This window comes from Haliotis rufescens, unplaced genomic scaffold (genome assembly GCF_023055435.1).
Source record: "Haliotis rufescens isolate VD_foot unplaced genomic scaffold, xgHalRufe1.0.p SCAF_11, whole genome shotgun sequence".
Classification (NCBI taxonomy): Eukaryota; Metazoa; Mollusca; class Gastropoda; order Lepetellida; family Haliotidae; genus Haliotis; species Haliotis rufescens.
This window is the reverse complement of record NW_025963791.1, coordinates 15,182,038-15,194,813: the sequence shown is the minus strand read 5'-3', so window position 1 is coordinate 15,194,813 and position 12,776 is coordinate 15,182,038. Positions and strand designations below refer to the sequence as shown.

Sequence of the window (12,776 nt, the reverse complement as noted above, 5' to 3'; positions counted from 1 at the left end):
GGGGCAAATCACTTTGGTACGAGGTTAGAGGTTATTTTCATGGTTGTTATGTTTATATCCAAGTAACATTGAATGAAATTATCGAACAGTTGACATGCCGGGTCATCTTTATTAAAGCGGCCCCGTTAAAGCTGCTTTGGTTATCATAACGACTATCGTTTAAAAAGGTGGTCTGAAAAATAGACAAGTCGACGTATATGTTGTTGGCGGAACGGGCACCTGCCAGTTTCAGATCGAGAACAAGTCATCTGTAGTCTAGTCTTAGAAACCAGTCCAGACATGAGGATGTAAGCGTGGAAATCACCGGCCAAAAACATCATGTCACGTAAAACACAGGTTAGCATTGCTCTGACATTCTCTTACATGCGCTGACCATGTTGTTATGAATGCCTATATTTCAACGTTTACATAAGGTTGCAATGCAGTTGGGTATTTTGTTGTGGTACAAGCGTAATTTTATTGGTTTGAGTACTATGACAGTAAATATAGTAAAGAGACATGTCTGTCAATTTGTGTTATTACTAGTCATTCTTATTAGAACAACTTTTCAGCGAGTTTTATTTTGCCTTTTACAAGGAAAGAATGTGTCCTTTTGATATGTTCAGCTTCAAATCATATTCACCAGGGTCAGGATTTTGTTTAGGCAGAATAGCACTGAGTAGGTTACACGTTAAGTTTATGCCTTCGTCATACAAGACCCAGTGGTATATAGATGACAACCATCTTGTGACATTTCTGATGGACTGTCAAAACAAAAATCTATCATACCCTGGTGCATGGTCACAATATAAGCCACTGGTTTGTTTGAGCCAGATTAGCTCAGAATACATTACTTGACCTAATTACCGTATTTGACATAATAAGGGTGCACAGCAATATTTGCTAATATATTGGCCAGTGAACAATCGAAATTAGCACCCCTTCCTATTGATCAAGACTTATTTATTCGTGTATAATATGCACACATGTGTTACATGCACCCTTAGTTATTCTTCTGTGTATCATTTCAGGCTGTCAGCATAAACCACAAAATTTACAATCTTTCAACTCTGTTTTTTTTCACCAAATTTATATTCTAATAAGAGCCCCCTATTTCTAATTTTGAGACCGCCCTGGGCGCTTATTACGTTGAATATGGTACCATGATTACACCATGTACACTTCCAAGAAAGTACAACCTTCAATTGTGATAGCATTATACTCTATTTGACAATTTAACAAGGATTTCTACTTGTAGAGCTACATGTATGTTTTTTCAGATTTATATACTTTGCGTCATAATAACAAATGCTTGACCAAATTAAATTTGAAAAACTATCTTGGAAAAATTATATTCGCAACAAAATTTTCACTTTATTAGCCCTTTAAAAGTGAAAATGTGTTGGTCCAGAAATCTTATCTTCTGTAAGATTACTGCTGGGAAACTATATATATGATCAAAGTTACACGACTCCCGAGATTTGTTGACAGGAAATTTTCTAATCCAGACCAGTGTTTGAAATAAAAAAAGAATTATCAGGACCCACAGACTTCTGAAGCTGCAGGCCCTGACTAAACTTTTTGGGCCCTCATTGAAAAACTGCAGCTTACTGTAATAAATGAATTGACTCTAAGGACCCATACAAATTTGAAACTACAGGCCCGACACGCGTTCTACCTGACACGGGGCTACGGACAGGCGTTTATTTTGAACACTGATCCAGACCCTTGTTTAGATTCCGGTTCAGAACGCATGTATTAGGATAGTAAATGAGTTTTTTTTTATATGAGCATAACTGATCATTGTATATGGTTGTATTGCTATCGAAAATCACACTTATTGCTATGATAAGTCTTGACAACTGAAATAGTCCTAGTACCATCTGTCACGTTTATGATGGCAGTAAACCAATAATTAGGGCGTGGATCACATCACTTCTGTTTATGGTGAGCTGGCTAATTGGGTATTGGAGCATTCCCTTTGAAAGGACAATACCAGTGCAATTGATTTGAAAAGGTAATTAGTGATTGCTAATTGCTTATATTATCCTATCTTATTGGCTTTGTGTTATCTTTGTACATTAATCCTATCTCATTGGCTTTGTCATTATATTATTATCCATGTACATTCATCCCACCTTGTGTTGTATAAACATATCAATCATATATATATGTATATATATGCCGCACTCAGCAATATTCCAGCTATATGACAGCGGCCTGTAAATAATCAAGTCTGGACCAGACAATCCAGTTATTGACATCATGAGCATCAATCCACACAATTGGGATACAATAACATGTACCGGGGTATCAACCAAGTTCAGTGACCACCCGATCCCGTTAGCATGGTTAGTTGCCTCTTACGACAAGCATGGGTTGATGAAGACCTATTCTGACCCGGATCTCAATGGGTCAATATCTATAATGACACATAGATGTTGCAAATAGAAATTGTGGAGATAAAAATAAGATAAAAAAAGTTTTATAATGTTCACTGTACCAAAATCATGTAATATTTGTATGGCATACAGGGTTTTACGCGATTAGCAGTACGCACAAATGTAGAGAATGGAGGCAGAAAGAAAAGATGGTGCATCCCTCGGGATGCACAATAATACATAGTATTCAAGAGCTGTTATTAGCATCTGTCATATCATCCATCAATCATGACCACTGTCCACATGATCATTGATTCATTCAAGGTTCTAAAGTAATTATGTAATGTACAGTACACTACATCATTTCATTACTCATATTGCCTGCAAGGACTCTTAAAATTCATCATTGGGGGTCCCCTGGCCCCACACATTTGTAAGTCAAGGTTATGACCTGACTTTTTTTTTCTTCAAACACGTATTATATAAATTTTATTAGCACATTAATCATTTGATATTTGGATATTTTGATGTTTTCCATGTGGTATCTATTAATAATATGTTAAGCATAATAGTACTCTAAAATAAATGAAAGCTACTATCATGATTATGATCAACATGATTTTTTATATTGAACCAAGTGGGGTGGGGGGTAACTCCAGGTTTGATGTTATCACAGTTGGATATGAGCAACCTAGTTTGGAACTAGTCACAGCATGGAGATTCCCCTTAAGTGTTAGCCGGCACCCTTGGTCGCACTATGATTAATGGTGTGACACAGTGAGTGATTTCCCTTTAATCTCCTATTGTAAGGTGTATTTAACATGTTTAACAGTGACATTTTTTTTTTTTCGTAATGTAAGACCTTTGTTATGTATGGGTTAACAGAGTTTCTTGGGTAGATCAAACTAAACTGGTTAATATTATATATTATTTGGCATATTTGGCAGAAGATATTGTTTGGATCAGTCTTCCAAACAGGAAATAAATAATTTAATAAATGTGATCAAAGCTGAAGTATTTTAAATTGTGGTCATCTGCATAAAGATCAAAGGAACAAGACCATGAAGACAGATCTTGTAAAGCAATAATAATAGAATTTTCTATGACGAATAATAACTTGTACTGGTAGCCGCAGATGGTACACAGATACAGCTTATTGTACATGCTGTATTGTCTTGTTGTTTTGTAATTATCAGTCCCCGACCAAAACAAATTCTGTGGTCAATTTTGGTTAATTCTGCATCCTAAATTGGGGGGCAGGGGGTGTAGTTGTCTAAGGCGCCGCAATTCACTGTGCAGAGTTGTGTCTCTTATGCAGGCCAGAAATCTATAATAGTGGGTTCGAATCCCGGTGCGCCCCGGTTATGTTTATGATATTCAGAAGCATTTTGTATTTTGTCTTTGTATTAGGCATGGATGGTATGGCAAAACAAAGAATTTCCACAACTCTGAAACTGTTAGCATGATTAGTTTGTGTGAATTTGACAAACATCTTGCATCAAACTAGTGACCATTACATCAACTGAAATTTGGAATGGCAATTGTTATCACTGGGTATCATGGTTATTGTTAAGCTTCTGTGTCTTATCAGTGCTTATTGTCTGATTGTTTAAGTGTTCTTACTTATGTTCACTCAAATAATACATATGGGTCAAACCAACAATTAGTCATCTGGACAGTCAACTAAGGCTCATATTATGGCTGTTACTTGTTGATAGTGTCATGTATTTGTCAAGTATCATATAAACGATGTAAATTAATGCTCTCTGTAGTGAAAGTAAGTAAGGGTTCCCTGCCCCAAGGCATCTTGGGATTGTTTGTAATGGCCAACGAACATGGGCGGAATTTCTGCACCTGTAATAAACCTATCCTATTCCATCTTGGGTCTGTCAACCTCATACCACCACAGTATTCACCATTTTATCACAATGACTATACAGTAAACGAACGGTTACCATGGTTACAACAAACTTGAAGGGACCACTAATTTTAGTTCGTAATAACCGTAGTTTGTTATAAGCATATATACAGCATATGTACAACAAATGGTCGGGACTTAATAATAAGTTCGTTATATCAGTGTGTTCGTTATAAACGTAGTTTACTGTACATCTAAGAAATGTATGGGCAGTTCACCAGTATAACAACATGCTTCTTTGAGACAAAACTCATAAACAGGATAAGGACAACTGATACCACCTTGCCTATTATGTTACAGTGAACTATAATTAGCATTAGCATGATTAGGGTTAGGACAATACACCAACTGAGGCACACTGACGATTGGCAGTTGGCAGTGTCAAGTATAATGGAAGAATGTTTTCACTACTCATTTCACTATTGATAAGTGTTTGGTGCAATCTCATTAAAAACAGATCTTAGTTCTCGTTACCGCTAAACAAAGATCTGAGGACATCCAATTAGTAGTCACATCAGAACCAATCAGAGCTTCGCCTACCAGATCATGAAAGTGACGCTCAGAATGTGATTTCTTATCATGCAACCCTGAAAACTTTTTACACAGGGTATTCCGAACGATAGTCACGAGGTTAACGACTGAATCCATACAATCTAGACCATCTATTAGCCATTCCAGAATGTTCTTTTGTTCAGGTTTCAAATTTTTAATCGAGAATTTGTCAAAATATGTTTCGAAGTGTAGTCGCTAATTTGAAATTAGTGCCGTAAAGCATGAGTAAGCTGCCTTCTGATTGGCTAATGTCGACTTCTCGTCAGTCATTCCATTGGTCGATCAAAGTTCGCGCAAGGTCAGTCTGACATGACCCGTAATGGCAGGGGTTGAAAAATACCATTGCCCGACGCCCGTGCCAAGTAAGGTTTAGATGTCGGGCGTGTAATATACGTTTTCTAGCATGCCCGTGGACAAGTAGAGCACACAAAATGAACTGGGTCAAGTTTCACGCGAATGTAATCATGTGATCATGTTACGGTATTTGATTGGCTAATATTTTGTTAGTGTCCCAGACTGACAATGTAATTTGCATACAGCTACGCCAGTCAACCAATGGGATTAATACATTTCGATGTCAGGCAGGTCAACAACGAGAACCAGGCTTGTTTCATTGTTAAATCGTAGTAACACTTCCATATATGGCACATGTTTCTTGGAAATTGTAACGCGAGGTTGAAACATTTTCCGACTTTAGATGCTCCGTTAGGCCTAGCTTTGATAAAATATAATTTTGTCGAACTACAACAAACGGGACTTTTAACGGGTGAAAGTATGGCATTTATTTAATAGGTGTTTCTTTTCGTTGTCAACTCAAGTTCATTCGAGCCGTCAATAGCGATAACCTGACCGTGGTTGCTGTAAATAACGGCGAGTTGTGCGATCTATCGACCCCTTTACGCACGATTTCGGCAAAATTGATCTAAACTGTATTGAATGAAATTTTAAATAAAATTAATAAAATATGCTACAAACATATGTCAAGGTACAAACGTGTTTTTTTATAACCAGATAGTAATAATAGGATTTAATTGCGGAATTTGTTGATTGGTATTTCCTGTGTTGCGTGCAGGTGGTAATGTTTTTGCGATGGGGAAATGACATCGTGTCAGTGACTTGAGTTTACTAAAAGTGTATATAAGTTTTGGGAACCATGTGTTACCGCACACAATAACCGAGTTAGCGCTATATTGAAGAGTGCAATAGCGAGGGATCACTGTAAGTAAATCTGTTGTTTCAAATAAGTAAGCTAGTAAAGGACAGAGTAGTCTCCCTTTGCCTCATTAGCACCCAGAGGGGTATCTGCAATAACAATTTATATTGCCAGTACCGCACATGGCCGATCATGTCTCAGCGGTCTATTTTAAGTTTCTTTGGCGGTGGGGACGAAGGCAGAGGGAAATTCCGAAAGTTGTATATCGGCAAAGAATAAGAAGTATGACGAATGTAAACGAAAACGAACATTCATTGCTGGGTGGAAAGACCAGTTTCCTTGGGTTGCGTATGATGACACAGCGAAAGTCATGAAGTGCACCATTTGTTTCAAGTACCCAAACATACACGCTTGCAATCGTAAGAGAACGTTTATTAATGGATGTTCAAATTTCAGAATTTTATTCTCAGTTCTGCAGCAGTAACATTTTACTGAATTTATTAGCTTGATTTTAGGCTAGTACATTTTAAAATAGGGCAAGTGAGAATGTTGGTCATACTTGCCCTTGGTCAAGTAACATTTTTAATAATTTTTCAACCCCTGAATGGGATGTCCTTAGATCTTTGTTTAGCAGTAGCGAGAACTAAGATCTGATTTTAATGAGATTGGTGTTTGGTGTAACAGTTATTACGAAATTTTAAGGTATGTATTGATATTTTGTTTAGTGTGCCACTGCTATGGTCATGATGGTACTTGTATGGAGAAGTAAAAACCTGTGATCCTTCCATGCATCTGTGTATTGTTCCACCGCTGATATGATGGTTAAAGGTATTTCACATTTTCCCTTGTTACAGAAGAATATATAAGTTTTTGTTAAATATCCAATGATTTTTTCAGAACCATTATGATGAGGACTTTGAATATGATGAACTTGAGGACACAGAAACTCTGGTATGTATACATGGTATGCCATGCAGAGCTCCAGATAAGCAGCGTATTTGCGTAAAATACCCCCCAAAATATTCAAAACCCAATTACCTTTACTAACTTGCGTACAGAAACGCATGCATTAAATGAACATGATGAAAAACTCAAATGTATAAAAACAGCACCCGTAAATACCCAATGAAGCTTTTTCAGCAAGGGTACAAGGGAGCTAATTTCCGAAACACAATTACGAGCTAATTTACTTTCTGAGTCCAGCCTTTATATTTAGAATAGTTATCATGGTTATATACATCTAAAACATTATTTCATTTTTTTAATCTTAAAATGTTCACTCTTTTGGGGAAATACCCAAAAGAGTGAAGAATAGATGAGTGAAAAAGTATTGGTTACCCAAAGAAAAATGTAATAACCCAATGAAAACAGAAACCCAAGAGTAAAAACTCAATTGCTCAAAAAGTTATCTGGAGCTCTGGGCATGTGAAATATGTATTCCTTGTGACATGAAACAGGTTACTGTAAACATGGTAAAGGGACTGCTTGTTAATGTTACTACCATGATTACCAGGTCATTACCCAAATTCTATATGTTTCTTATGACCACCTCCGTGGTCTAGTGGAGCGGAAGGTCCGGGAATCAAAACCCGGCGGCATCAAACCAAAAGACGTTAAAAGTTGGTGCTTGTTGTTACCCTGTCTGGCGCTTGGCGTTAATGGGCTAAAACAAGGACTAGTTGGCTCGGAGTCAGTATACTGTGTCTGAGTGGGGTATTCATCAGTTGTTCGATCCCCTGACTGTTTTATTCCAAAACATGTTAACAGATGTTACTTGTTACCCTGCCTGGTGCACTGTATTTAGGGGATAAAACAATGACTGGCGGGCTGGAAGTTAGTGGTATCTCAGTGGGCTAGCATACTAAGGCTGACTTAAGTCTGGACCAGAACAAGCTGTTACACACTTGTTCCTTCACACTGCTATATGAATGAAATTATCTTGAACATGTTGAATGGGATGTTAAACACCATTTTAATAATGTAAAGATAAAGATAATGTAAAGGGAGATAAATCTGTATTTCTCACATGTTCCTTGTGACAATTTCAATAAATTATGTTTCAGATATCTAGAAACAAGCCTCCACGATACAAGTCAGGTATGTGTGTAAAATAACCATTTGGTATATTCTCTTACTATGCTTACAAATATACAAAGTAAAATATATTGCTTCACACTGATTGTTTTCAAAGTGGCCACCAGCAGTGTAATGTCCTGAATAATAAAACAGTCTCAGGGCGTACAGCATCAGTTGTTTTGAGACAGATGATTGTAGCTTGTGATGTAGTATCTAGGTCTATGTTAACATGGTTCAAGTAAACAGCATGTAATATGTATAGTGACGGTGACGATGTTGAACATCCTGGTTAATTACAGCTCCTGCTAAGAAAACCAAGAAGACAGGTCGCAGACCAGGTGAGTGTGAAGAATATGTTTGTATAGGCTGCCGTGCCACTCTTGTGTCAATATACAAAATAAGGTTAATAAATCTTTAATGATTTCTCTGTCATGGCCGGTGGTGATAACAAAAGAGTGATTACCATCCCCTCAGTATTTTCAAATTTGCACTTCCATAAATGGGAGTGAAATTTACAAAACAATAAATTTGAAGGATGTCTTGGTCCACCTGGCAATAGGGATATTTAGTTTTTATGATTTAGTATAAACGGTAACATTTCAAAATTCAGAACTGGATACAAATCATGATCATGATCATAATATTAATCATGATTTCACGATAATATATGATTTGCTTACTGATCAGTCTGCTGATGGCAACTTGGACTTTTTGAACCTGTTGAATAGGTCATAATATCAAGATGAAACTTCTGCACAAATATTTTGTGAATGAATTCGCTAAAGTTTCACTGATTATGAGATCCTAATTTCCAGGATCTCCAAACAAAGCAAAGCCTAAGCTTGGTAAAGATTTGTGGATGACTGCCATCAAGAAACGACAGACATGTGAGTTTCAATTGATTCAAAAATTAATATAGAATTATATAAAGTTTCATTGATTTGTTGACTTTTTTCATTTCATTTATTTTATTTTATTTTATTTTATTTTATTTTATTTTATTTTATTTTATTTTATTTTATTTTATTTTAATGATGGTACTTCTTATAAACATGCTATTTAACGTCACATCAGCATTATTTCAGCCATATAGCGACAGATACTAAACATACTTAATCATTAATCGCATAGTAAAATATCAGATACAATATATGCTTAATGTCAAAGTTAATACCAGATACTAAGAAGAAATCAAACCAACTTATAAAAGTGTTTTTATGCAACAGAAATCCAATAGTTTTTCATCTTAAGAGATTTTTTCACTCCAAAAAGAGCCTACTCCTCCATTGACTAATGGTGAGCAATTTCAAAATATATATAATGCTAGTTTGAAAAAACCCCGACTTTGAAGTCAATGTAAATGTATATTCAAAGTGAATGTGTGTGAATAAGATGATTATAAACATGATAAAGGGATTTCCTTAGGTGATTTCATAAAATATTATTCAATCTCTAGTGGGAATTGCAAATGGCCGCCATCCAGACACCCCTCATCACAAGACTCCAATTGAGTTTTGGGTTGACACTCTTCGTAAAACCGGCGTGGGTAAGTATTATTCAATATCTACCACATTCAACTATATCAAGTCTTGACAAAACAAACTGATTAAATCAGCAATGTTCTGTATCTTCTGTTCTGGGCACAACAACTCACAACACTAAAGTGACACATTTTTACAACCCTGTCATCATAATTACAGATCCGGGGTAGGATAGGTCTTCACCGACCCATGCTTGCCGTAAAAGGCGACCATGCTTGTCATAAGAGCCGACTAACGGGATCAGGTGGTCAGACTCGCTGACTTGGTTGATGCATGTCACTGTAAACCAATTGATGGATCAATGCTCATGAGTCAATCACTGGATTGTCTGGGCCCCGTTCCACAGAGCGATCTTAGCGCTAAGTCGATCGTAACTCCCATTCTTCAACACTGACTAACGACAGTCGTAGCGCTAAGATCGCTTTGTGGAACGGGTCCCTGGTCCAGACTCGATTATTTACAGACTGCCGTAAATAACCAAGTCTGAACCAGACAATCCAGTGATTGACATCATGAGCATTGATCTACGCAACTGGGATAAGCATCAACCAAGTCAGCGAGCCTAACTAACCAATCCTGTTAGTCACCTCTTACGACAAGCATGGGTTGCTGCAGACCTATTCTGTACCCGGATCTTCACTGGTCACGACAAGCATGAGGTCCGATATACTTAGTTTTACCCAAAATCCTTATCATGCTTATGAAGCATTGAAATGAATAATATTATTCTACTTTTCTTTGATATTTCGTCGTTGGTTTGACTGAGTACTCATGACACTCATAAACAGAGTCGCAAGTAGCCACCCATGACGGACTGATTCCATGAGTATGATGAGGGATGTGTAGATTATAAAAATTATCCAGGTCGTAATTTTAGTAGCATTAATTTATGACACTAGTGTCATTACATCCCTGAGCTGGAATTTAGGATATTTGTTGTTATTCATAGTTAGTATGACTTCTACCATGAATACTAATAATAGTTCTGGAGATAATTGTTATACTTTTGATACCAGGACATTGGGACTGGCAACGTTTGAGAAGGACTGGTAAGATTTTCAAGAAGTCCATCCTGTTTGCAACCCTGCCATAACTCAGCAAGGTTCTTGTGGCTTTGGTGACTTACTGTTAATAGTTATAGATTTGGATTTTAGGGTTAGGTAAGTGTTTATTTTGGTTGAGGACAGGTGATTTTCAATGACTGCATATATTTGACCAAATGGAGTGGTTTCCAGTAAATCCAAGTGAGTGAGTGAATATGGTGTTACGCCGCTTTTAGCAATATTCAAGCAATATCACGGTGGGGGACACCAGAAATGAGCTTCACACATTGTACCCAGGTCATCGGCCTTAACCACTAGGCTACCCGATCACCCAAATCCAAGTGAGAGAGTTTCACGTGTGGATGACCCAGCTGTTGACCTGCCCTTGTTTGTGACAGGCATGAGCACAGAGAGTTCAGGAAACGCTATGACAGGTCTGAAGAAAGGCAATGACTTGAACCTGGCCTACCTCAGCACCAGCCACTACATGCGCCAGATGATGGGGACGGAGAAGCCACGGAGGAACATGGACGACCCCACAGGTGGGTGATCACTTCAACTGTGTCTCTGATAAGTACATGATGGATCTGTTTACAACATTAGACAGTCAGACTTCATTGTTCAGACTTAAGATGCATACACAGGATACAGGTATTGTGTGAAGATAACACATTGCTATTGAAGATTGTAAGTGACACACATGCAATGCTGTTTGTAATTGCCAACATGGCTCCAAAGAGTTCAGGCACAGAATATATGGTTTTCATTCTTTCAAATAATGTAAGAATGATTATGATTGTGGCCTAGTTTTGAGGAGTTGACTCAAAGTGACCCTCTGTTTGCAGCCAAGGCTCATGCAGGCACCCCAGCATATAAGTCCCCAGAGGAATACTATGATGATATCCTGGACTTAAAAAAGGTAGGAGGTGTCTGTTTGGTGCAGATCTATATGATGTTTACACAAGTAATAGAAGTGGGTTTATTGGAGCTTTTCAATTTTCAAACACACCAAAACAGATTTAGATGTTTTATTGTAAAATTACTGTGCAGAAAAGGATAAATATGAGTTGAACTTAATAAGCCCTGATTATTGTATGAAGACTTTGTGTAAACCTTATGAGGAATATGATTGTTTCCATTGTGACAGCACATCTCCTCCCTCAGTCAGGACAACTCAACAATGAAGGCAAAAGTGAGACGTCTGGAAGAAGACAATATTAAAAAGGTATATGTTTTGTCAAGATAACAACATGTTTTTGTTGTTGAAATGAAAAATCAAACTTTGAAGGTGGTTAGTTTTGAATGTTTCTTAAAGGAATGTCATATCTGGTCAAATACAAACCTGTAAACTACTGTTACAGCTAACCAGCTATTTTCTATTGATCACGTGATGTTGGTTTGTATACTTCCAGGAGAAGGAGATTGATGGCCTACTTCACCCGGAAAAGGTGAGATTTAGTGGAATTGTATTTCATATGTATACAATTATTACGTTAATTCTTTTCTGAACTTCATAAGCTATTATTTGGATTTAGGAAATACATTTTGCTTACCATCAAGATAAGTCCCTAGGACAAGCTGAACATGTCACAAAAACAAAGCAGATACTCATTCACATAAGAAAGGTTTATTATTATGACATCATCTGTGTCTTCTTGATGATTGGTTGTTTGTGTGACAGAATGAGGAGCTGCGACGGACGATGGGAGATAGAAAACCCGACACTGGTGCAGTCATACACAGCCTTAAGCAGAAGATCCTCAAGCTAGAGATGCAGCTCCGAGACAAAGAAGCCTCATATGTGTAAGTGATGATATACAGTGTATTGTCATGGCAACAAGGAAGCCTCATTTGTGAAAGTGATGATATACATTGTGTTGTCAAGGCAACAAGGAAGCCTTATATGTGTAAGTGATAATATATGTGTGCTGTCATTCTGAGGAGGTAGGCTCGTGAGGGTACATAATGATATGCAGTGTGTTGTCATAGCAACAATGAAGGCTCATAAGGATAAGGGATGGTATACTTTGTGTTGTCATGGCAACAAGAAAGGCTTATGACAGTAAGTAATGATATGCAGTGTGTTAGCAACAATGAAGGCTCCCATGTGCGACTAAGCATCTGCAGTGCATT

The 12,776-nt window shown here is 37.4% G+C and overlaps 1 protein-coding gene across 3 annotated transcripts in view; it reads left to right on the top strand.

Moving 5' to 3' along the window:
* The first annotated feature begins 25 nt into the window (after positions 1-25).
* The window catches only part of LOC124150881 (IQ domain-containing protein E-like), a 32,951-nt gene continuing 20,200 nt past the window's right edge, over positions 26-12,776 (top strand). For all 3 annotated transcript variants that reach the window (XM_046523065.2, XM_046523063.2, XM_046523062.2), the window contains exons 1-11: positions 26-336; positions 6,881-6,934; positions 8,047-8,080; positions 8,359-8,397; positions 8,875-8,946; positions 9,516-9,605; positions 11,042-11,185; positions 11,489-11,562; positions 11,791-11,868; positions 12,056-12,091; positions 12,325-12,446. In XM_046523065.2, the coding sequence (XP_046379021.1) occupies positions 319-336; positions 6,881-6,934; positions 8,047-8,080; positions 8,359-8,397; positions 8,875-8,946; positions 9,516-9,605; positions 11,042-11,185; positions 11,489-11,562; positions 11,791-11,868; positions 12,056-12,091; positions 12,325-12,446 (761 nt within the window). In that variant the 5' untranslated portion in view covers positions 26-318. The remainder of the gene's footprint in view (positions 337-6,880; positions 6,935-8,046; positions 8,081-8,358; positions 8,398-8,874; positions 8,947-9,515; positions 9,606-11,041; positions 11,186-11,488; positions 11,563-11,790; positions 11,869-12,055; positions 12,092-12,324; positions 12,447-12,776) is intronic.